The sequence below is a fragment of the Haliotis cracherodii genome, unplaced genomic scaffold (genome assembly GCF_022045235.1).
Source record: "Haliotis cracherodii isolate W230 unplaced genomic scaffold, xgHalCrac1.p SCAF_4, whole genome shotgun sequence".
Taxonomy (NCBI): Eukaryota; Metazoa; Mollusca; class Gastropoda; order Lepetellida; family Haliotidae; genus Haliotis; species Haliotis cracherodii.
In genome coordinates this window covers 41,224,052-41,249,659 of record NW_027266297.1, presented here as the reverse complement: position 1 = coordinate 41,249,659, position 25,608 = coordinate 41,224,052, and the positions used below count along the sequence as shown (strand labels likewise).

The 25,608-nt window shown below is 40.5% G+C and overlaps 1 protein-coding gene across 1 annotated transcript in view; it reads right to left on the bottom strand.

Moving 5' to 3' along the window:
- Nucleotides 1–16,893, bottom strand: part of LOC139480090 (general transcription factor 3C polypeptide 3-like) — a 66,290-nt gene extending 49,397 nt beyond the window's left edge. Inside the window, exons 1-14 of the mRNA XM_071263102.1 lie at nucleotides 16,776–16,893; nucleotides 16,049–16,214; nucleotides 14,335–14,589; nucleotides 13,466–13,545; nucleotides 12,398–12,524; nucleotides 11,882–11,958; nucleotides 10,632–10,746; nucleotides 9,208–9,374; nucleotides 6,809–6,896; nucleotides 5,758–5,816; nucleotides 4,900–5,012; nucleotides 4,179–4,266; nucleotides 2,375–2,521; nucleotides 1,581–1,761 (exon numbers count right to left, since the gene is read on the bottom strand). Of these exons, the coding sequence (XP_071119203.1) occupies nucleotides 1,581–1,761; nucleotides 2,375–2,521; nucleotides 4,179–4,266; nucleotides 4,900–5,012; nucleotides 5,758–5,816; nucleotides 6,809–6,896; nucleotides 9,208–9,374; nucleotides 10,632–10,746; nucleotides 11,882–11,958; nucleotides 12,398–12,524; nucleotides 13,466–13,545; nucleotides 14,335–14,589; nucleotides 16,049–16,214; nucleotides 16,776–16,892 (1,780 nt within the window). The 5' untranslated portion in view covers nucleotide 16,893. The remainder of the gene's footprint in view (nucleotides 1–1,580; nucleotides 1,762–2,374; nucleotides 2,522–4,178; nucleotides 4,267–4,899; nucleotides 5,013–5,757; nucleotides 5,817–6,808; nucleotides 6,897–9,207; nucleotides 9,375–10,631; nucleotides 10,747–11,881; nucleotides 11,959–12,397; nucleotides 12,525–13,465; nucleotides 13,546–14,334; nucleotides 14,590–16,048; nucleotides 16,215–16,775) is intronic.
- Nucleotides 16,894–25,608: the final 8,715 nt, after the last annotated feature.

Below are 25,608 nucleotides of genomic sequence, written 5' to 3'. Positions count from 1 at the left end.
AACACTGGGTCAGGTGTCACTACAACACTGGGTCAGGTGTCACTACAACACTGGGTCGGGTGTCACAACACTGTCAGTCAAAACACTGAGTCAGGTGTCACTACAACACTGGGTCAGCTGTCACTACAACACTGGGTCAGGTGTCACTACAACACTAGGTCAGGTGTTACTATAACACTGAGTCATGTGTCACTACAACACTGTAAGTCAAAACACTGGGTCAGGTGTCACTACAACACTGGGTCAGGTGTCAGTACAACACTAGGTCAGGTGTTACTACAACACTGAGTCAGGCGTCACTACAACACTGTAAGTCACAACACTGGGTCAGGTGTCACTACAACACTGGGTCAGGTGTCACTACAACACTGGGTCAGGTGTCACTACAACACTGGGTCAGGTGTCACCACAACACTGGGTCAGGTGTTACTACAACACTGAGTCAGGTGTCACTACAATACTGTAAGTCACAACACTGGGCCAGGTGACACTACAACACTGGGTCAGGTGTCAGTACAACACTAGGTCAGGTGTTACTACAACACTGAGTCAGGTGTCACTACAACACTGTAAGTCAAAACACTGGGTCAGGTGTCACTACAACACTGGGTCAGGTGTCACTACAACACTGGGTCAGGTGTCACTACAACACTGGGTCGGGTGTCACAACACTGTCAGTCAAAACACTGAGTCAGGTGTCACTACAACACTGGGTCAGCTGTCACTACAACACTGGGTCAGGTGTCACTACAACACTAGGTCAGGTGTCACTACAACACTGAGTCAGGTGTCACTACAACACTGTAAGTAAAAACACTGGGTCAGGTGTCACTACAACACTGGGTCAGGTGTCAGTACAACACTAGGTCAGGTGTTACTACAACACTGAGTCAGGCGTCACTACAACACTGAGTCAGGTGTCATTACAACACTGGGTCAGGTGTCACTACAACACTGGGTCAGGTGTTACTACAACACTGAGTCAGGCGTCACTACAACACTGTAAGTCACAACACTGGGTCAGGTGTCACTACAACACTGGGTCAGGTGTCACTACAACACTGGGTCAGGTGTCACTACAACACTGGGTCAGGTGTCACTACAACACTGAGTCAGGTGTCACTACAACACTGGGTCAGGTGTCACTACAACACTGGGTCAGGTGTCACTACAACACTGGGTCAGGTGTCACTACAACACTGGGTCAGGTGTCACTACAACACTGTAAGTCACAACACTGGGCCAGGTGACACTACAACCCTTATCCCTGTGATGCTACAATAATACTCAGTCCGGTTAAAAATGAGATTTCAGCTCAGTGTTAAGTAACAGATATGAAATACCACATTTTCAGTTTTGCCATGAAAAACATTTGCCGCTGAACATAATGATTGCTGCAAACCTTTTCTTGTTTTAAAGATTACACACAACAAAGTAGTTCTCGGTACACCATGGAACATCATAACACTACTCCTTGGACATTTAGTCTCCAAGGACAGAATTTGACGATCTTAGACAAGGTATGCACTTTAACTCATCCTATTCACATCCCCTTCAGACGTATCTGACAAGGCACCTACCTCTGGAGAGTACCTGGAGAGCCTCTTCATGCTTGCCCAGCTGCTGCTGCAGAGCGGACAGAGACACCCTGGCCCCAAAGTGTCCTGGTGCCTTCTCCACACACTGGGTGTAGGCCTCCACCGCCCCCTGCAGCTCCCCCAGGGAGTTGAGGCACTCCCCATACTTCAGCCACACAGCCGCCTACATGAACACACAACAGGGCACTGTGCAGTCAATGCAGGGTACTACGACTGACTGCTCAGAGAAAAAGTAACTGTGATCAGTTTCTTATTCATCATCAGTTTTTCTGATCAGCCAATCAGAATCATGGCTCATTAGTTCTCGAAGCATTCAGAGCAGCATATTTGAAATATCTGACTATAATCAACAACAGACTTGCATCTTCATAAAATACAGAAGCTCTTTATCTGAAGTGCCAATAACATCTTCACTGAAACAGAGCTTGTTTTTCTTTTGTCAATAAATTTACAAATCATGAGGCTACAGTAATAAAAGCTAACATCAAATTTGTGAAGAACACGTGCATCCTTCATTTGGGCTTGGTGCTCAAAGTTCACTCAGGTGATAATTGAAGAGACCTTTAGGCAAAGAGATATTTTGGGAGCCAAAGATTTGCTTTTAGTGAGAATGTATTCTACTTTGAATCTGGGATCCTGGCACAGGTAAGGGATACAACTCTGCATAGTGACTTTAAGTGTCTTAAAACCACCAGGCTGCCCATGAGCCCTGTAGTTTAATTACAAATGAGCTTACAATCCACCATGTCACAGTGTGTCCATATCATCACACATACCTTGTTGAAGTGTTCTGAGCTGACCAGTGTTTTCAGTATTGGTTTGGCTTCTGTGTAATGGCCGTTCTCCATGTAGGCTTCAGCAACATCAAAGTAGAGATCACCAGTCTCCTCTACATCCTCGACTAGCAGGGGATGACACACGCCCTGCAGCAGCAACATACACTTCATTAACACCATCTACACACACCCTGCAGCAGCAACATTCAAGTCACTAACACCATCTATACACACCCTGCAGCAGCAACATTCACGTCACTAACATCATCCACACACACCCTGCAGCAGCAACATACACGTCACTAACACCATCTACACACACCCTGCAGCAGCAACATACACATCACTAACACCATCTACACACACCCTACAGCAGCAACATACACGTCACTAACACCATCTACACACCCTGCAGCAGCAACATACACGTCACTAACACCATCTACACACCCTGCAGCAGCAACATTCACGTCACTTACACCATCCACACACACCCTGCAGCAGCATCATTCACGTCACTAACACCATCTACACACCCTGCAGCAGCAACATTCACGTCACTAACACCATCCACACACACCCTGCAGCAGCAACATTCACGTCACTTACACCATCCACACACACCCTGCAGCAGCAACATACACCTGACTAACACCATCTACACACCCTGCAGCAGCAACATACACGTCACTAACACCATCTACACACACCCTGCAGCAGCAACATACACGTCACTAACACCATCTACACACCGTGCAGCAGCAACATTCACGTCACTTACACCATCCACACACACCCTGCAGCAGCATCATTCACGTCACTAACACCATCTACACACCCTGCAGCAGCAACATTCACGTCACTAACACCATCTACACACACCCTGCAGCAGCAACATTCACGTCACTTACACCATCCACACACACCCTGCAGCAGCAACATACACCTGACTAACACCATCTACACACCCTGCAGCAGCAACATACACGTCACTAACACCATCTACACACACCCTGCAGCAGCAACATTCACGTCACTTACACCATCCACACACACCCTGCAGCAGCAACATACACGCCACTAACACCATCTACACACCCTGCAGCAGCAACATACACGTCACTAACACCATCTACACACACCCTGCAGCAGCATCATTCACGTCACTAACACCATCCCCACACGCCCTGCAGCAGCAACATACACGTCACTAACACCATCTACACACACCCTACAGCAGCAACATGTTATTAGCACCACCACTCAATTGTCTAAAGGTCTCAAATGCATCCCGAAGTTTCAACCTTTGCTAACTTTTTTCAAAAGAAATTAAATAATATATCATAGTGTTTTTGAACATCTTTCTGTTAATATTTTGTCGTTTATTTTAGGAAATAAAGCTCAAGTTTAAAAAGACTAGAAAACAAAACTGGATTGGAAATTCAAACACCAAAAAAATACCAGGACAAATTGAGATGGTGACCAACTTACAACATGTACAAATACAGTACTAATTTCAAGATGGTCAGAATTTAATAACATGGACTGTCTGCAGTGTACATGGGATTGCTTACGATACGTGTCCATAAGGTGCAGGGTTCACTCTAGGAAGTGACATGAGCTCTGTATGTGAAAATTTCAAATATTTCAGAGATACAACCACACTTGCCCATACTGCACAATGTTAAAATGCCCCATTGATTTGAAAATGTGGGCCTTTTTTCAAATTTAGGGGCTTAAAACACAAGAATTATCCCTGAAGGTGTCAGACATTTTTTCATATTGTGATAACACATTCCCATACCTTGGCCACTTTGACGTAGTTGAGGTTGACCAGGCAGATAATGAGTTTCACTCGGAGATCAATCGGCAGGAGGTCAGGGGTAAAACAACTGCGGAGAAAACCAACAGTGAGGATTTTCATCCAACAGAGGTCAGGCTGGGATCAGTTCAACACAATGGTACAATGATGGATGCAAGTATTGACATTGTCAGGTGACGACAATGCATCAATGGCAAGATAAATCATTTGTTGTTAAGTATAACACAATATGCTGACTATTAATAGCTTCCACTGGTGGGTTAATAATTTATCATTGTCTTATTTTCAACATTATATGTGAATTGACTCTCACCACAAGGAGTGAGTGAGTGAGTGAGTGAGTGAGTGAGTGAGTGAGTGAGTGAGAGTGAGTGAGTGAGTGAGTGAGTGAGTGAGTGAGTGAGTGAGTGAGTGAGTGAGTGAGTGAGTGAGTGAGTGAGTGAGTGAGTTGCAAGTCTTCGATATTTACCACTTTGGTAAAACCCATGAGTACTGATTTGGTGCCTACAAACCAAAACAAATCTGGGACTCGAACCAATGATCATGGGTATCGGGCACAACTCTCACAGCGATGTGACTCATGGACAAATGGGCCACCCATGACCCCTAGGCAAGTACCCCATTAACACCATGCATCTTTACCCAACCTGAAGCAGCAACATCCACCCCATTAAATAGCTGATGTCAAGAAGTGAAGTTTTACCTGAGTGGTGATTTAGCTTTGTCTTGAGGGTCAACAGGGGTCTCTGGGCTCTCCGAGTTCCACACAACAGTGTTAGGCATCAAGACCTCCACACCACAGTGACTGACCAACACCTACACACAACACAACATACAGTGAGGACATTCATGGTGGCCTGTAAATAAGCAAGTCAAACCAGTGGTCGATAACATGAGCATCAATGTATGCAGGCAGGTCACACATTACAACTATTAAAGACAAGTATTATGTACTTGGGATCTATTCTGCACCAGACTTCTTAACAACACAACTTAACACCAATTAAAAAAAAATATTTCTCATAAACTTTTCAAAACTGACTGGGTAGGGAGGGAGAAATTTATTTATTATTTATTATTTATTATTTCTTTAGAAAGTTACAAATCTATAACTCTATCAAAGAAAAGTGCAGCTTGATGTAAGACAGACCTGTTACCATGGAGACCATGCCTAGCTACCCCAGCAGAACGACACACTAGGAATAGTTTGATGTGTTAAAAAATCTGGAAGCTGGTGCAAAAATCTATTTGACCTGAAATGTCTTTTCTTTACAGTGCTCTTGCAAATTAAAACTGTGACCCCAGTATATCCCTCCACCACTTGGTGTTGAACCATCATTTCCTCGCTATTTCTGGGAGAAAATCAAGTAAATTTCACTACTTGTGTCCAATTTATCTTTTGACAATAAATTGACAAAATCTAATTCTGTATGTACAGGTACCAGTGACCTATATAATTTGATTTATTGTATCAAAAAAAATTGGCTATAGATGTTTCAGTTTCATTAATAAGGCTGTTAAATGACAATGGGCAACATAATTAAGTATGCTGGGGACGTACCTCTATTGACTCCAGAAACAACCTTTCTGCCATCTGAAGCTCCAGCAGAAGGTTGACATCTGGAAACAGGGCAAGTCAGGGTAGTTTGAATCTCAGTGAAATTAAATGTAAACCACTCAAAACAAGTGGAGAACACCCACAATTGGAAGGCTGTGTTGCAATACCCACCAGCCATGACACATTAACTATAGTCATAAAAATTTCTTTCAACATCATGTTCAGTGCAAAGACGTTATCTCTGAAGTAACTTGGTTTGATTTATATGTCATTCACACAAACTTCAGTCACAAATTTCTCTTTTTTTTAAATATTTTGAGACAAAGTCGCTACAAATGGAAATTTAACTTAGAAATAGACAAGGGGAAACCCTGATGGTAACAGACAAGCTGACTTTGTTCGAAAAATGTATTCATACAAATATCACCAATGTTTTGTTCAACAACAAAGATTCATAAGGTACTCCACAGGGACTGGTAAACACATTAATTACTGGTCCAAGTCTAATTAAACCAATAAAAGACTGGTAATTACCGGTAAACGGGAATGCTGCTACCTGACGCAACACCTATAGCACTGTGTAGCGTCAAGTAAGGTAAAACATGACACGTTCAACATGGCTGCCATGTATAAAATTGGATAAAAATTCTATGAGCATATTTTAGAGACGCCATTGCTATAATCATGATAATCATATACACAGAATTTTAGCTTCATCAATCCTGAAGTCACAGGGGAGTATCGAAACTACATTAACATTGGATAAACCGGGTAGCTGAAGGTTAGAGGTCGTAGTTTGGTAAAATATCAATATATGCATAATCAAAATGGGAATGTTCTTCTACATACATCATTTACATCATACTGACTGCATGTCAAATTTCATACTGATACACACAGAACTCACATTTCCAATATGGCTGCCTTAGCGGCCTTGTTTAAAATCAGATCAGAATTCTGTGAGCAAACTGTTAGAGACACCATAGCTGAGACCATTCTCAGCTTAAGGAACACAGTATTTTCAAATACAAATTTGTACATAGGTGTGACTTACCCTCTGATGTTATGAGATTGGGGTGTTTGTGGAGAGCATTCTTCATGGTGTTGATGGACAGCATAGTCTCTCCAATCTCGTGGAAACTCTGGAAGAAACGATCAGCATACAAGCATCAGAATGCCCAATCTACTGAAACTCTGACATGAGAGAGTTGGATCTACTGTCACGTTTGAACAGTTTTTCAGTTGTGTCCCGTGGAGCAAGCTTAATGAGGGACGACAAGTGACACAGGACATGTACTTTAAGTGACACAGGACATGTATTTTAAGTGACACAGGACATGTACTTTAAGTGACACAGGACATGTACATTAAGTGACACAGGACATGTACTTTAAGAGACACAGGACATGTACTTTAAGAGACACAGGACATGTACTTTAAGTGACACAGGACATGTACTTTAAGAGACACAGGACATGTACTTTAAGTGACACAGGACATGTATTTTAAGCGACACAGGACCTGTACTTTAAGTGACACAGGACATGTATTTTAAGTGACACAGGACATGTACATCAAGTGACACAGGACATGTACATTAAGTGACACAGGACCTGTACTTTAAGTGACACAGGACATGTATTTTAAGTGACACAGGACATGTATTTTAAGTGACACAGGACATGTACTTTAAGTGACACAGGACATGTACTTTAAGTGACACAGGACATGAACATTAAGTGACACAGGACACGAACATTAAGTGACACAGGACATGTACATTAAGAGACACAGGACATGTACTTTAAGTGACACAGGAGATGTACTTTAAGTGACACAGGACATGTATTTTAAGTGACACAGGACATGTACTTAAAGTGACACAGGACATGTATTTTAAGTGACACAGGACATGTACTTTAAGTGACACAGGACATGTACATTAAGTGAAACAGGACATGTATTTTAAGTGACACAGGACATGTACATTAAGTGACACAGGACATGTATTTTAAGTGACACAGGACATGTACTTAAAGTGACACAGGACAAGTATTTTAAGTGACACAGGACATGTACTTTAAGTGACACAGGACATGTACATTAAGTGAAACAGGACATGTATTTTAAGTGACACAGGACATGTACATTAAGTGACACAGGACATGTATTTTAAGTGACACAGGACATGTACTTTAAGTGACACAGGACATGTACATTAAGTGACACAGGACATGTATTTTAAGTGACACAGGACATGTACTTTAAGTGACACAGGACATGTATTTTAAGTGACACAGGACATGTATTTTAAGTGACACAGGACATGTACTTTAAGTGACACAGGACATGTACATTAAGTGACACAGGACATGTACTTTAAGAGACACAGGACATGTACTTTAAGAGACACAGGACATGTACTTTAAGTGACACAGGACATGTACTTTAAGAGACACAGGACATGTACTTTAAGTGACACAGGACATGTATTTTAAGTGACACAGGACCTGTACTTTAAGTGACACAGGACATGTATTTTAAGTGACACAGGACATGTACATCAAGTGACACAGGACATGTACATTAAGTGACACAGGACCTGTACTTTAAGTGACACAGGACATGTATTTTAAGTGACACAGGACATGTATTTTAAGTGACACAGGACATGTACTTTAAGTGACACAGGACATGTACTTTAAGTGACACAGGACATGAACATTAAGTGACACAGGACACGAACATTAAGTGACACAGGACATGTACATTAAGTCCTTTGGTGGAACCAAGGAGTATGGTGCTGACAAATCAGAGATCATAATCGGGGTGAACCTGGGATTCGAACCCACAAGCAGATCCTTGAGCTGCACAGATCAGCACCTGAGACCACTTGGCCACCTTTACCATGCAAATGGTCAATTACTATATGAAAAGTTCAGTCATTCTTTTTTATGACTTTGTAGTTGTACCAAAAATTACTTGGTATTGACCAACACCCAAACTAAATTATATCATAGAAACCAGGATCAAACATAATTTCTGATCATAAGGCACTAAGAGCTGGTCATGTGACCCCTTTTGGAAACCATACCATTTGTTTTAGATACATGGAAAGCTCTTGGAAATGTGCATTCGATAGAGTCACTAAAATAAAATAAAAAAACAGCCCAAAACAGCCGTTTGAGGTAATGAAAAAATCAAAACTTTCAGTGATTTTTAACTGTTTATCAGTTACCCCTTAAACTTCAAGACCCATATTGAAAATCCCCAACAGTATGGTATCTGCAGAAAGAGGTGACCCTGGGGGATAATTTCAATATAGATGAAGAAAGGCCAGGGGAAAAAACTGTCGTTCCTGTTGGTCTATTCTGTAACCGAAATCTATAACAATCAACTTGGTGAGTATTATTTTTCCTGGAAGTAAAGCTGACAACAATTGGGACCCGTTACCTTGGTGATGTTCCTGGCAAGCTGCAGATACTTCTCTCCGTCATCGTCGGGGAGGAGTTTGAGGATGAGCTGGTATCCCTCCAAGGCCTTCTTGTGTTCCCCGAGCTGTTCGTACAGGTGACTCCGCTGCCAGATGCAGTCCGAGTTGTCTGGGGCATACCTGACAGCTGGAGACAGGAACATACATGGGTTGTAAATGACATCACAGATGTGTTGTAGTCTGTTCACATATCTGAAGATTCATCAAGCTCCTCACAGCGATAGTACGTTCCCGGAGCTCTCTATACTATCGCTGCCACCAGTCAAAACTCCCCACTGTGAATAGGTGGCCACAACCATGCTTGGAGTTGAACTCGCAACCGAATGACCGTTATGTTTACAAACAAGTGTCGACTGACGTGCGCCGAATACACTTATCGCTGCTAAATTACTTTCTTCGTTTGTCAGTTTGAATTTCTGTTTCATTAAAACTATCGTGTTATTGATATAATAAGAATGTAAGGAAGAAGTTGGTTGATTTTCCGTTAGTCTGCAATCTCGAACCAATCTGATTATCAAAACAACAAAGTAAATTCGTCTGGAAAACATGGTCAGTCGTAAACCTTTTCAAATTGAAATATGATGGCATTCCCAAAGACATAAACAAAAGTATAAACGTTACTACATATGGGGTTGGAGGGCAAATTTCAAGATTCTTGAAATGGCCGCGCCCACACTGGTGGCAGCGATGTTACCGAGAGTGTAACGAAGGTGTCACGCGCTGGGAAGGAGCTTGAAGATTCATATGGGAAGGGAGATAACTCTTTGAACAGTCATTCCAAGTTGGATGATTCTTTCACATTCTTTTTTACAACAAACAAAGGAATGAACGAAGGAACGAACTAACAACGAACAAATTTAATTTTTCCAATAGCTGATTGCATGAGCAATGAATTGGACCTAAAAACAACATGTCAGACATTATGACACAGGGAAGTGATTTATGAAAACAATTTATTTCTGCTTATTAACTCCTGTAGTATACCTTTTCAACACTGAGAAGAGGAAATCATTCACACAAACTGAATTGTTTGATAGGCATTACTTAGAAGTTGACACAACTTATGGATAACAACTTCTTTATCTGTTATAAAAGGGATGTTTGCTTGACAACGGTATGAGCATCTATTCATGGATAACATTTTCTTTATCTGTTATAAAAGCGATGTTTGCTTCACAACGGTATAAGTATCTATTTATGGATAACAACTTTTGTATTTATTGTAAAAGCGACGTTTGCTTGACAACAGTATAAGTATCTGTACCACAACATCTCCTTTACAGTAAATAAAGAAGTTGTTATCCATAAACTGTGTCTACTTTGTCACACAAACTATTTCCAAGTTGTGCCTGAGGACAGTTGTCTGTCCTTCATCTCATCTCACCCTTGTTGAAGCAGAGCACTGCCTGTTTGGTGTTGTTCTGCTCCAGTGAGAGTTCTGCCAGTCTCACCCACTCTTCACTGTCGTCAGGACGCAGATGAGCAGCGATCAGGAAAAACTTAAATCAAAACAACATTCATGAGACATTTTCAACTAACCCATGAATTCATGACTTTAAAACGAGGCATTACTGCCTTGTCTGTCAGATCCAACTTGTCGCCTTGGATCTTAACATAAAGATGTTATTCCTGGACCAAGGTGTAAAGAGGATTTAAATGTGAAAGATGGTTCCTGTCATAATGTAAGTGTCAGAGCTACATGTTACTTTCAGTACTACTGTTTGAGTTACATGTGTTACTGGGCGGTCGGGTAGCCTGGTGGTTGAAGCGTTCGCCCGACATGGGTAAAATGTGTGAAGCCCATTTCTAGGGTCCACCGCCGTGATATTGCTGGAATATTGCTAAAAGCAGCATAAAACCATACTCACTCACCACATGTGTTACTGTCAGAGTTACATGTGTTACTGTCAGAGCTACATGTGTTACTTTAGCTAGAGCTACTTATATTACTGTCAGAGCTAAATGTGTTACTGTCAGAGCTAAATGTGTTACTGGCAGAGCTACATGTTACTGTCAGAGCTACATGTTACTGTCAGAGCTACATGTGTTACTGGCAGAGCTACATGTTACTGGCAGATCTACATGCGTTACTGTCAGAGCTACATGTTACTGTCTGAGCTACATGTGTTACTGTCAGAGCTACATGTTTCTGCCAGAGCTACATGTGTTACTGTCAGAGCTAAATGTGTTACTGTCAGAGCTACATGTGTTGTTGTCAGAGCTACACGCGCTACTGTCAGAGCTACATGTGTTACTGTCAGAGCTACATGTTACTGTCAGAGCTACATGTGTTGTTGTCAGAGCTACATGTGTTACTGTCAGAGCTACATGCGTTACTGTCAGAGCTACAAGTTACTATCAGAGCTACATGTGTTACTGTCAGAGCTACATGTTACTGGCATAGCTACATGTTACTGTCAGAGCTACATGTGTAAATGTCAGACCTACATGTGTTACTGTCAGAGCTACATGTTACTGTCAAAGCTACATGTTACTGTCAGAGCTACATGTTACTGTCAAAGCTACATGTTACTGTCAGAGCTACATGTTACTGTCAGAGCTACATGTTACTATCAGAGCTACATGTGTTACTGTCAGAGCTACATGTGTTACTGTCAGAGCTCTCATATCAACCTGCATGGCCTTCTCCAGCTGCTCCATCTCCTCATAGATCATGCCCAGTGTCTGGAAAGGCAGGTAGGCGTTTGGGGCTGAAGACAAAACGGAAAGTGCCTGTTAACCACAGTTGTACATTGTGTTTACAGGGGCAGTGTGGTAGCCTAGTGGTTAAACTTCAAGCATTGGCTCATCACGCCTAGGCCAGGATTCGATTTCCTACATAGGTACAGCAGTTGATGTCCATTCTTGGTGACTGGCAGCAGATTTGTCACACATAGCCACACATATATAATCAAAAACCTCACAAACACCATCATACGAAAATGGGGTATGCTTCATGCCATTCTATTCAAATTTGTTTTTACATTAAAGGCCTTTCAAGGCACATTATACATTTCAATAGGCTTTGAAGGCAGCATGTAAGGACTTTTCAATAAAGACTGTCTACTAAAGCTCCCCGTGATACAGCTGACAACAATATCAATGTGGCTGACAACTACAAGTTGGGACAGATTGATTTAACGTACGAACCCAATCGTATAATCTCCATGCACATCTTGATGGCCTCCTCCTTCTCCCCACGGGCAAATCTCAGGTTGGCCTCTCCCATCAGGCCCTGCAGATGTTTCGGCACCTCATTCTTCCTCATTCTGCGTGTCTGAAACAGGAAACCAACACACCAATCACAGTGATGCTCATATAGGCCTATTTAACACGAGGACACAAAATACAATTACTGCTTCATCTTCCCTAGGCACTGGAGTTAAAGGCACTGTTTGTTTCCCTAGGCACTGTTTGTAAAAGCCCAGTTTCCACCCTTGCCGAACTAGAATGGAATTTCTGGGTTCAATCGTAGCGCCACCAGTGGCTATTATTAGTTATGTCCCTCCTATTTACAAGTCTAGTTTGGCAAGGTTGGAAACTGAACTTTTATAGTCAGTTAACTCCCTTGCCTCAGGAAGATGTTAATGCCTATTCCCTTCTGATTACTTGACTTAAGACTTTATTTCCAAAAACAATTTGGGTGGTGCTAAAAATACGCATGGAATTCTTTACCTAAGTCGACATGGCTGTCATATGGCCACTTCTCACCTATCAAATTGGCATCCACTACATTCAGCGATTATAAGCTGAGTGTGTTTCATATATTAAAAACATATTGCATCATGCAAGTCTTGGTGAGAAACCTAATATATAACACACAAGGGTATCTAAACAATCTCTTTATTGTATGTCATTCTAATAATTAATAAAATATATAATACAGTGCCTACTTGTTTCACCACATCCACACATTGGAAAACCCACATAAAACTAATAGGGACTGTTAAGCAAGTGATTACTGAATAAACTGATATTGATTGGTGTATTGGCGACCTCATCGGCATATTTATCGGGTTGTAATACCAAGTTTGTCTGATTGGTGTATCTTATTGACAACACTATCCACTATATAATACACATGATATGACACTGTAATTGGGTTTCAGTAATGGCCTGCATCAGGAAATACTCTCACAGTCTTTCAAAAAAGAAAGTGAACATTCTGACTTCAACCTGTGGCACATATATGTAGTCTTGGGCGTATTTCTCACATACCCTCTTTTTCTTTTCTTTTTGCAAAGGTAGTTTCTTCTTCTTCTTCATTTTCTCCTTTTTCGTTGTCGGAGTAGTGCTTGCTGCAAGATGAGAGTATCACTGAATATCTGGCTCAATTCCCAAAACATCCTGGCATCAAACTTGGTACAGGTGTGAGGTGTTAATGTCACGTCTAAGATTATTGCACTTATATATCAACGTGTACATGTACGTGGTTGCTTGTCCACATCTTGCTGCAATTTAACACGGGAACCCCACAGTGTATCAACAAAGGTGGCCAGTCCTTGATTTATCCCCATTATGACAAGCACAAGGCAGGGAAACAAAAAGTACCATCTTTTAATATCTTTTGGTATGACACAGCCAGGACATCAAACCACAGACCTTCCTCTTTCCCGCAAACCGTCTATCTACTAGACCATGGAGTTGGTCAAAACTTGGGATAACATGTCATGATCATCATCAGGTAAAGCCATATATATGGTTCATTAAGTTCCTTCACTTCCCCTTATCCCTGTTCTTGGGGGGCAGTCGGGTAGCCTAGTGGTTAAAGCGTTCGCTGGTTACGCTGAAGACCCAGGTTCGAATCCTGACATGGGTACAATGTGTGAAGCCCATTTCTGGTGTCCCCCGCCGTGATGTTGCTGGAATATTGCTAAAAGCGGCGTAAAACCATTGTCACTCACTCACTACCTGTTCTTGGATCTTCAATTATATTTCGTATTTGTGAAATTTTGGGTTGGCAGATCCATAAACAAAGGAATTTAATAATAAAAGCCTGGAAATCTGCATTAGAAGATCTTTGTTTACAACTAAATGATCATGTTCTGGTAGCCTCATCTCTGCCTTAAGAACCTCCAGACACTCACACTCGGAGTAGTGTTCTGATGCTGAAGGCACCCAATCTTTATCATTGGTGTCGTCTTCATACATCATTTCCTCATCACTTCCCACTGCTTCTTCTTCCTCCTCCTCCTCTTCTTCTCCCTCCACAGGCTCCTTCTTTACTACGACTTTGGAGGGGTCATATGACACTCCGGTCATCTCGATGTCGTCATCCTCCTCCCCAGCCTCTTGTTGTCGGTTCTCCATCTTGTTGCTGAATTCTTCAAACGTAATCTTACCTGGAAGGGAGGAATATCTCGTTATCATATTTCTTGTGTATCTAGGGTTTACCTGGGTCGGTCTATCTGTGAGTACAAGGGACTCTTTGAAAGAGTTCTGGGGAGGGACCCAAGGATGACCACTGTCAAAAAGACGCCTAGTTTAAACTTATTTTATTTACATGAAAAGGATTAAATACAAGTAACACAACTTGGATGAACCATTAATGGATTTTACCCTTAATTTACAAGTATGCTTATTTACCATGTTTACATTTAATGCATTAAGTGATAGAAAAGAGAGAAAATAGCAATTGTATTTACATTTTAATCGCTATTTCAAACCTTTCTATTCTGTAATACATATGTATGTACACTTTTCAAGATTTTTTTCATTGCCACATCAGGTGTGGCAGCCCTTGAGGAATCCTTTTCTGGTAAGCATGATCGTTGTCACTATGACTGTACCTTCATTTTGTATGTAACAAGTTAAATGTACCTTGTAGAACCATAGATTTATATGTAGGTAAACTTAATTTAACAAGACAAATAAGATACAATATCCCTTATTTTTTTAGGTAATTTAACCCGAGAGGATGATAAATAAGGACTCTCCATTCCTCACAAATCTTTGCAAACAATGATGATGATTATAAACATGACAAAGACATGGTTATATTGTTCACAGTTCTAAGCCTGTATGTTATGCTAAACCCTCCAGAGTGAGGTACTAAGTCCTTATATTAAGAGTGTGACATAGTGTTACATGTTTTAGAAATTTAACACAAATTATGCATTCTTCTGTGCTCTGATAATGGCTCCCAAGAATCTTAACAATAAAAGAATTAACAGCATGTACAGTAATCATGGTATCATTACCATTTATTATAGCTAAAATGGATAGATTTATCATGAAACCGCCAGAATGTTATCAGAGATAAGCGGGCCACTGACACTTGATAATGCCCTCATATTGCTTGACGACGGGCCATTTTCACGCTCAATAGTGATGTCATCTGGTTTGTTCTATGACGTTTCCATTTTTGTAAACGTGGGTCAGTGAATTTCGCGTTGATTGCACAAAATGTTTCAAAACCGATATTGTTTGTTTATTTGATAACAAGTTCTATCCATTTTAGCAATAATAACGGTCATGCTATTTTTCAGGGCATTTTCATTTGCAGAAGCCCTAAGTCTGTTCAACTGCCCTCCTTCGTCAGGCAGTTAATGGAAGACCTCAGGCTTCTGCAAATGATAATGCCCTGAAAAATAGCGTTACCCTTATCATGCTTAATAACTCACATTAGTCAATTAGAGTTTTAAGCAAACAAACATTATATCCAAAAGTAACAATAACATATTGTGAAGGATAAATGATTTCGAATATTTTCAGCTGTTACATTTCCTGAAAATTAACAGGTCTTGTCTTGAACAAAACTAAATCTTCAGCACATGTGCTTTAAACAATAAACATGTGTACCAGTGATATACTGAACAGTGAGCTCAGATTCAGCTGCTGAGAAGAGATCCATCCACTCCTTGCCAGCCATCTTTGATGGGGAGTCGAGCAGCTCACACGATGACGTCCCAGGCTGGGGCTCAGACATAGTGATGTCATCTTCTGATTCCTCTATCAATCCACCGGTCTGACAAGAACAGAAAGACATTCAAGTTTAAATTTGTGAATAATCGTGACATTAGATTTCTCAACATCAGTATTAAGCTGGCATATTTTTGGACTAGTTTTGCATAAGCATTCCAGATCGAAAACAAACAAATGAAACGCATCAGGGACTACAATAACCATAGCCTTGGCATTAGAGAATTATTTCTAGTTGGAGAAACTTAGATTATGACATACATATATTTAGAGTTTCAAAGGTACATCCAGGCATATTGCTAAATATATATCTCAGGATATTCAAAAGGAAAATATGAACTAGTTTGAGTGAACATAAAAAGGGACATGACTTAAGTTAGATTGTTGTCCAAGCAAATGTGACATAGGTCACTCATTACAATCAAGGCCTTCGTGAATGTTATCAAAATGACATTGACACTGATCTGATCTGATCTTTAGATAATGTTTCATAAACTCTCATTCAAAACGAATACAAAAAAACATTTACTGTCAAGTCATTACTCATGTTACTCAGATATTGTTCGAATGTCATATTTTCTCTTTTAAATATGCAGAAACTACAAACTTTCAATTTCATTTCCTTCCATTTCTGATATTGTGAATACGATATTTCCCCCTGCAAGTAGCGAAATAACTCAGCTTGCTCCTTCTCTTTCGCGCCGGCAGGTGCTTCCTCCGCCATGATGGTAAACACTCCAAGGGACGTAACTCACTTGAATTCCTTACCGTTAACCACACACACAAATTTCCAGAGAACGCGTGAGAATGTACAAATGAAAACTCCATAAAATCATTCGAGTAAATCAGATGCTTTGGATTGATCTGCAGTCTTAAGGACACAAGAGATATTTCGCTTGTTTAATAATTGTACCTTGGTGACATAAAGTACATACGAAGGAGTGTTGCATTACATATTAAACGAATTTGGGGGTAGTAACAATTTTCGCAGTGAATAGACTAATATGACATATGGTGTATAATCTCGTGAAGCAGTGAATGGTATGTCATTTAAATGATCATCGCGTGTAACAGTGAATTGACCAAGCACCGGTATCGTATGTCGCTTCTTGCAAAATGTATCAAGTTTCACAATGGTTTGAAAACCAAGGCCGCATATATTGTTTGTTTGTTTGTAATTTAACGCCGCACTCATCAAGTTTCCACTTATATGACGGCGGTCTGTAAATAATCGAGTCTGGAACAGACAATCCAGTGATTGATATCAGGAATATAGATCCATTGGGATCGATGACATGCATCAACCAAGTCAGCAAGTCTGATCACCCGATTTTGTTAGTCGCCTCTTACAACAAGCATAGTCGACTTTTACGGCAAGCATGGGTTGCTGAAGACCTATTCTACCCCGGGTCTTCACGGGTCGGTCGCATATATATACTCTTTAATAAAATTGGGGATACGCGGAAACCAATTAAAATTCCCAAAATTATGAGACATTAGTTTCTAGTAAATCTTGTATGATAATAATGAACGAATTGGGTATGACAGTAGATGTTTTGACTGCCAACAATCCGGAAGGACGATAGGGGTGAGATGGGTAATTTATAAAGTTGATGTTTTTGGATCAGTAGTGCGTAATAACGCCACGATTTGCCAAACATTCTTTCACTTTTGGCATTAAATGGGTAGCCTAGTGGTTAAAGCGTTCGCTCGTCACCCCGAAGATCCAGGTTCGATTCCCGACATGGGTACAATGTGTGAAGCCCATTTCTGGTGTCCCCCGCCGTGATATTGCTGGAATATTGCTAAAAGTGGCGTTAAACCATACTCACTCACTCGATTTCATGAAGCCTGTGCTCTTGTCGTTGACCTGGGATGCCCTGATGCCCTGAACGTGTTCGATCGTCAACATTTTGGGCTTGTTGGGAGCTGTTCAATAGTCTGCCAATCATTGAGCGTGAAACATTGAACGTATTGGCCACTGCAAGCTGACTTCTGCTAGTTTCCAGCATGCCAATCGTCCTTTGACGCTCGGCGCTTTGCAGACACCGCGTCGCTTGTTCATACACAAACAATGAATAAAATCAAGTAACTCACAACTGTTTGATAAGCAGAATCACTGGGACAGACAGAAATAATGGTCCACAGAGATTAATTGCCTTCCTTGACACCCAATTGCGTGGAGCACGTGCAAACAATAGGATGTGTTTTGGTGTTAAGTTTTCCAGACATAAACGCTCTTGCATGGCATGTTATCTTTGTTCTAATGCTTGGTATTAACATATAATTAATTTCATGATCCCCTGCCTTTTTCAAAGAGAATATAAATGACAGTACGCGTTCTTTAAGGGACTACACTACCACACCCCTAGGCATGCATTCCAAATTTCAAAATCTCCAAAACTTATATAAGCAACCACTAAAACCCCCCTCTGGTTGCCACACCAATTTTCCCTTCAAAACCACGCTAAATGGCCCGACCGGGCCCGTGTGCAAAATACACTCCAGTCGGAAAGCGCACGTTAAATCTCCAAACGTAAGTAAGTAAGTAAGTTTAAGGGAACTGTTGAAAGTTGAAAGGGAAGCAACTCTTTGCCACTTTTATTTCTGTGTTACGCGATAGGATTTGCCTCCACCATATTTCATATAAAAAGCGGGGAGCTGTGTTGATGTTTGACAAACCTTTATGGACACGGCATGAAAACCTGCGACAGTTGCAGTCACAGATGCACCTCTGTTGTTTGTGAAGTTCGGGGTTGGTCGTTAATGTAGACATTACTAATTACTACCTCTTTTGAAATCCCCCTACAACTACCTTCGGTGATTCTGTCAGCGATAAGAGAGTTAATGCGACTTTTTACCACAAAAAGCTTGACTCCAACCAACAGCCTGTTCAAGCTTCCCTTCATCCACATATATACGCCTGATCCCCTTAGTAACATGTACAGTGATTCAGTCACGATATTTTGTCATTTCATACTTCATACAAATATATATGAAACCGATAGGGTGGCCAACACTTACCGGGTACTTACCAGTATTGGAAATAAACACCAGTGCGTGCTTTGAATTAGTGTCTCATTTCAAGAAGATTCAAGACATTCTGATTCAAATTAAAAAACACCAAAACAACATCCCATGTTTAATAAATCAACAGATCTTTTTCAACAACATGTATAAAACTCGGTTCAGCTTGCTCTCCATATGTTTAAATTGTCAAAGCCTTGAAAAGGTATTCTGCAAAAATGAACCATTTTTCTTCCTTTCCTGACTGCACGCCTCTCTCTGGGAAAACCTTGGAGATGAGAAACATCAAAATAAGTAAAGACTCCCCTACTGCTACAAACCAAATGTGCTTGTAACGCAAAAGATAGCAGGTACAAGAGATATGTCACACCCACTGTCAGTATTATATAAAAGGATCCTTTAAACATTCTTTTTATATAGTACTGACACTGGGTGTGACCATGTATCTTGTAGCTGCTATATTCTGCGTTTCAAACACCTGTTTTACTAACTGCATGGCTTTAGATCGGTAAATAATAAAATATACACAATGTCGTCTGTACATTACCTGCCATAATACAGAAAAATATATTGTGTCCTCAAAGCTCTGATCTAATCATTAATGTGATACGGGATTATGCGATTATGAGAATGTTTTTACGCCGCTTCTAGCAATATTCCAGCAATATCATGGCAGGGGACACCAGAAATGGGCTTCACGCATTGTACCCATGTCGGGAATCGAACCCGGGTCTTCGGCGTTCGAGCGAACGCTTTAACCACTAGGCTACCCGACCGCTCCTGTTTATGTTACTTAAAATATCGTCGTATGATCCTGATAGACGTACGTAAATAACGAACAATGAATCAAGATAGAAGTAACATTTATGTAAACGTCATGGAAAGATTAACCCGCGAGCGCGGTTGTGTTGTGAAGGCGGCAAGCCGTGCAGCGCGATCAATGCAATTGATGGTCTAAGGGAGATAATCGCGTTATTTTATGCCAGCAAGAGTAAGGTCCCTTGTATGAGCTCCATACAGTGCATTAACTCAAACTCCACATATCGTGTAGAATTTTCCGAGTTCTATAGGAATTCAAGCTCCTCACAGCGATATCCCATTCACGCACAGTAAAGGAGCTTAGGAATTACTGGTTATCTCCCTTGCTACAAGGTCGAAGGACGTCATGACTTAGTTCGGACATGTGCACATTACACAGATTATGCTGGACTATACCCCGGATCTTAACTTTATGATACTATTTGAGTTTGTCATAATAACTAAACAATTATCAAATTTTGCCAATGCTAAGAGCACATATGCCTGTTTTCACATTATTTGCTAATAACATGGGGCTAAAACAAACACCCATCCAATTCTTGGATACTTGACCCACGATACGATATACGATACACGTGGGCCCATTTATCGATACGCCACGATACGGAACGCAAATCTCAAGTAAAGCGTTTCCTCGCTATTGTGCCTTTCAATAAACCGCTAACTTGGTTATAGCGCGCGGTAACGCATGGCTCCCCAAAACGTACTTACATTTTTAATAAGCTCAGGTTTTACACCGACATGTTTTTCCCCATCTCAAAAAACATTATCAGCTGATCCCCGCAAGCACATAACACCGGAAATACCTGTCAGCAAATCCGAACTGAAGTACGCAATTAAATACCATTACTATACTATCTTGTTATTAAAACGTGTTCATTATATATCTGGACTTGTGTTTGTAATATATTTTATTAATTTTATTCAAAATTTCATTTAATATTGTTTTCATTAAGTTATGTGAAATCGTGTGTGAAGAGATACTGCAACCACGGTCAGATTACCGCTTTTGACGTAGTGAAACGAACTTTAGTTGCTAGAGAATGGATACATATATTAAAAATGCCATACTTTGACTCCTTAAAAGTCATGTGTGTGGCAATTTGGCGAATATATGTCAACATAACGTTTTCACAATCGAAATACATGTAGCACGGGAAGTCCCTAGGGTGACTGATCAAATTGTTCCATACGTAAAAATATCCTGCGACAGCAATCACCAGTGCCAAAATGCTACACTTGTGGTTCTTATAATTTGAAATATATATATATATATATATAGTAAAAGCTGCAACTAAGGTAACACGATATTGAAATATATTATTCCTGATCAAATTCTTTGAAGTTTTATCACCGGTGGAGTACATTAATTATTTTCTGGTGTTTGAACTTTGAATTGTTTTTAAGGAAAGTTAGAGAAAGTTCCAACTTCAGTAGTCTTGTTATTATAAAATAATTTTGACTGTTCCAAAATCATGAAAGGTTCAATCTTGACATGCTTTAAGTCTTGTTTTATTTATCATTGCGTATCGAGATACGTATCGTATCGTGACCAGAATATCGAGATGCGTATCGTATCGTGACCTTCCTGTATCGTTGCAGCCCTAATCAGTAGTGCGTAATAACGCCACGATTTGCCAAACATTCTTTCACTTTTGGCATTAAATGGGTAGCCTAGTGGTTAAAGCGTTCGCTCGTCACCCCGAAGACCCAGGTTCGATTCCCGACATGGGTACAATGTGTGAAGCCCGTGATATTGCTGGAATATTGCTAAAAGTGGCGTTAAACCATACTCACTCACTCGATTTCATGAAGCCTGTGCTCTTGTCGTTGACCTGGGATGCCCTGAACGTGTTCGATCGTCAACATTTTGGGCTTGTTGGGAGCTGTTCCAGAGTCTGCCAATCATTGAGCGTGAAACATTGAACGTATTGGCCACTGCAAGCTGATTTCTGCTAGTTTCCAGCATGCCAATAGCCCTTTGACGCTCGGCGCTTTGCAGACACCGCGTCGCTTGTTCATACACAAACAATGAATAAAATCAAGTAACTCATAACTGTTTGGTAAGCAGAATCACTGGGACAGACAGAAATAATGGTCCACAGAGATTAATTGACCTTCCTTGACACCCAATTGCGTGGAGCACGTGCAAACAACAGGATGTGTTTTGGTGTTAAGTTTTCCAGACATAAACGCTCTTGCATGGCATGTTATCTTTGTTCTAATGCTTGGTATTAACATAATTATAATTAATTTCATGATCCCCTGCCTTTTTCAAGGAGAATATAAATGACAGTACGCGTTCTTTAAGGGAACTGTTGAAAGTTGAAAGGGAAGCAACTCTTTGCCACTTTTATTTCTGTGTTACGCGATAGGATTTGCCTCCACCATATTTCATATAAAAAGCGGGGAGCTGTGTTGATGTTTGACAAACCTTTATGGACACGGCATGAAAACCTGCGACAGTTGCAGTCACAGATGCACCTCTGTTGTTTGTGAAGTTCGGGGTTGGTCGTTAATGTAGACATTACTAATTACTACCTCTTTTGAAATCCCCCGACAACTACCTTCGGTGATTCTGTCAGCGATAAGAGAGTTAATGCGACTTTTTACCACAAAAAGCTTGACTCCAACCAACAGCCTGTTCAAGCTTCCCTTCATCCACATATATACGCCTGATCCCCTTAGTAACATGTACATTGATTCAGTCTATTCGTTTCGATATTTTGTCATTTCATACTTCATACAAATATATACGAAACCAATTGCAACACTTACCGGGCACTTACTAGTTTTGGAAATAAACACCAGTGCGTGCTTTGAATTAGTGTCTCATTTCAAGAAGATTCAAGACATTCTGATTCAAATTAAAAAACACCAAAACAACATCCCATGTTTAATAAATCAACAGATCTTTTTCAACAACATGTATAAAACTCGGTTCAGCTTGCTCTCCATATGTTTAAATTGTCAAAGCCTTGAAAAGGTATTCTGCAAAAATGAACCATTTTTCTTCCTTTCCTGACTGCACGCCTCTCTCTGGGAAAACCTTGGAGATGAGAAACATCAAAATAAGTAAAGACTCCCCTACTGCTACAAACCAAATGTGCTTGTAACGCAAAAGATAGCAGGTACAAGAGATATGTCACACCCACTGTCAGTATTATATAAAAGGATCCTTTAAACATTCTTTTTATATAGTACTGACACTGGGTGTGACCATGTATCTTGTAGCTGCTATATTCTGCGTTTCAAACACCTGTTTTACTAACTGCATGGCTTTAGATCGGTAAATAATAAAATATACACAATGTCGTCTGTACATTACCTGCCATAATACAGAAAAATATATTGTGTCCTCAAAGCTCTGATCTAATCATTAATGTGATACGGGATTATGCGATTATGAGAATGTTTTTACGCCGCTTCTAGCAATATTCCAGCAATATCATGGCGAGGGACACCAGAAATGGGCTTCACGCATTGTACCCATGTCGGGAATCGAACCCGGGTCTTCGGCGTTCGAGCGAACGCTTTAACCACTAGGCTACCCGACCGCTCCTGTTTATGTTACATAAAATATCGTCGTATGATCCTGATAGACGTACGTAAATAACGAACAATGAATCAAGTTAGAAGTAACGTTTATGTAAACGTCATGGAAAGATTAACCCGCGAGCGCGGTTGTGTTGTGAAGGCGGCAAGCCGTGCAGCGCGATCAATGCAATTGATGGTCTAAGGGAGATAATCGCGTTATTTTATGCCAGCAAGAGTAAGGTCCCTTGTATGAGCTCCATACAGTGCATTAACTCAAACTCCACATATCGTGTAGAATTTTCCGAGTTCTATAGGAATTCAAGCTCCTCACAGCGATATCCCATTCACGCACAGTAAAGGAGCTTAGGAATTACTGGTTATCTCCCTTGCTACAAGGTCGAAGGACGTCACAACTTAGTTAGGACATGTGCACATTACACAGATTATGCTGGACTATACCCCGGATCTTAACTTTATGATACTATTTGAGTTTGTCATAATAACTAAACAATTATCAAATTTTGCCAATGCTAAGAGCACATATGCCTGTTTTCACATTATTTGCTAATAACATGGGGCTAAAACAAACACCCATCCAATTCTTGGATACTTGACCCACGATACGATATACGATACACGTGGGCCCATTTATCGATACGCCACGATACGGAACGCAAATCTCAAGTAAAGCGTTTCCTCGCTATTGTGCCTTTCAATAAACCGCTAACTTGGTTATAGCGCGCGGTAACGCATGGCTCCCCAAAACGTACTTACATTTTTAATAAGCTCAGGTTTTACACCGACATGTTTTTCCCCATCTCAAAAAACATTATCAGCTGATCCCCGCAAGCACATAACACCGGAAATACCTGTCAGCAAATCCGAACTGAAGTACGCAATTAAATACCATTACTATACTATCTTGTTATTAAAACGTGTTCATTATATATCTGGACTTGTGTTTGTAATATATTTTATTAATTTTATTCAAAATTTCATTTAATATTGTTTCATTAAGTTATGTGAAATCGTGTGTGAAGAGATACTGCAACCACGGTCAGATTACCGCTTTTGACGTAGTGAAACGAACTTTAGTTGCTAGAGAATGGATACATATATTAAAAATGCCATACTTTGACTCCTTAAAAGTCATGTGTGTGGCAATTTGGCGAATATATGTCAACATAACGTTTTCACAATCGAAATACATGTAGCACGGGAAGTCCCTAGGGTGACTGATCAAATTGTTCCATACGTAAAAATATCCTGCAACAGCAATCACCAGTGCCAAAATGCTACACTTGTGGTTCTTATAATTTGAAATATATATATATATATATATAGTAAAAGCTGCAACTAAGGTAACACGATATTGAAATATATTATTCCTGATCAAATTCTTTGAAGTTTTATCACTGGTGGAGTACATTAATTATTTTCTGGTGTTTGAACTTTGAATTGTTTTTAAGGAAAGTTAGAGAAAGTTCCAACTTCAGTAGTCTTGTTATTATAAAATAATTTTGACTGTTCCAAAATCATGAAAGGTTCAATCTTGACATGCTTTAAGTCTTGTTTTATTTATCATTGCGTATCGAGATACGTATCGTATCGTGACCAGAATATCGAGATGCGTATCGTATCTTGACCTTCCTGTATCGTTGCAGCCCTAATCAGTAGTGCGTAATAACGCCACGATTTGCCAAACATTCTTTCACTTTTGGCATTAAATGGGTAGCCTAGTGGTTAAAGCGTTCGCTCGTCACCCCGAAGACCCAGGTTCGATTCCCGACATGGGTACAATGTGTGAAGCCCGTGATATTGCTGGAATATTGCTAAAAGTGGCGTTAAACCATACTCACTCACTCGATTTCATGAAGCCTGTGCTCTTGTCGTTGACCTGGGATGCCCTGAACGTGTTCGATCGTCAACATTTTGGGCTTGTTGGGAGCTGTTCCAGAGTCTGCCAATCATTGAGCGTGAAACATTGAACGTATTGGCCACTGCAAGCTGATTTCTGCTAGTTTCCAGCATGCCAATAGCCCTTTGACGCTCGGCGC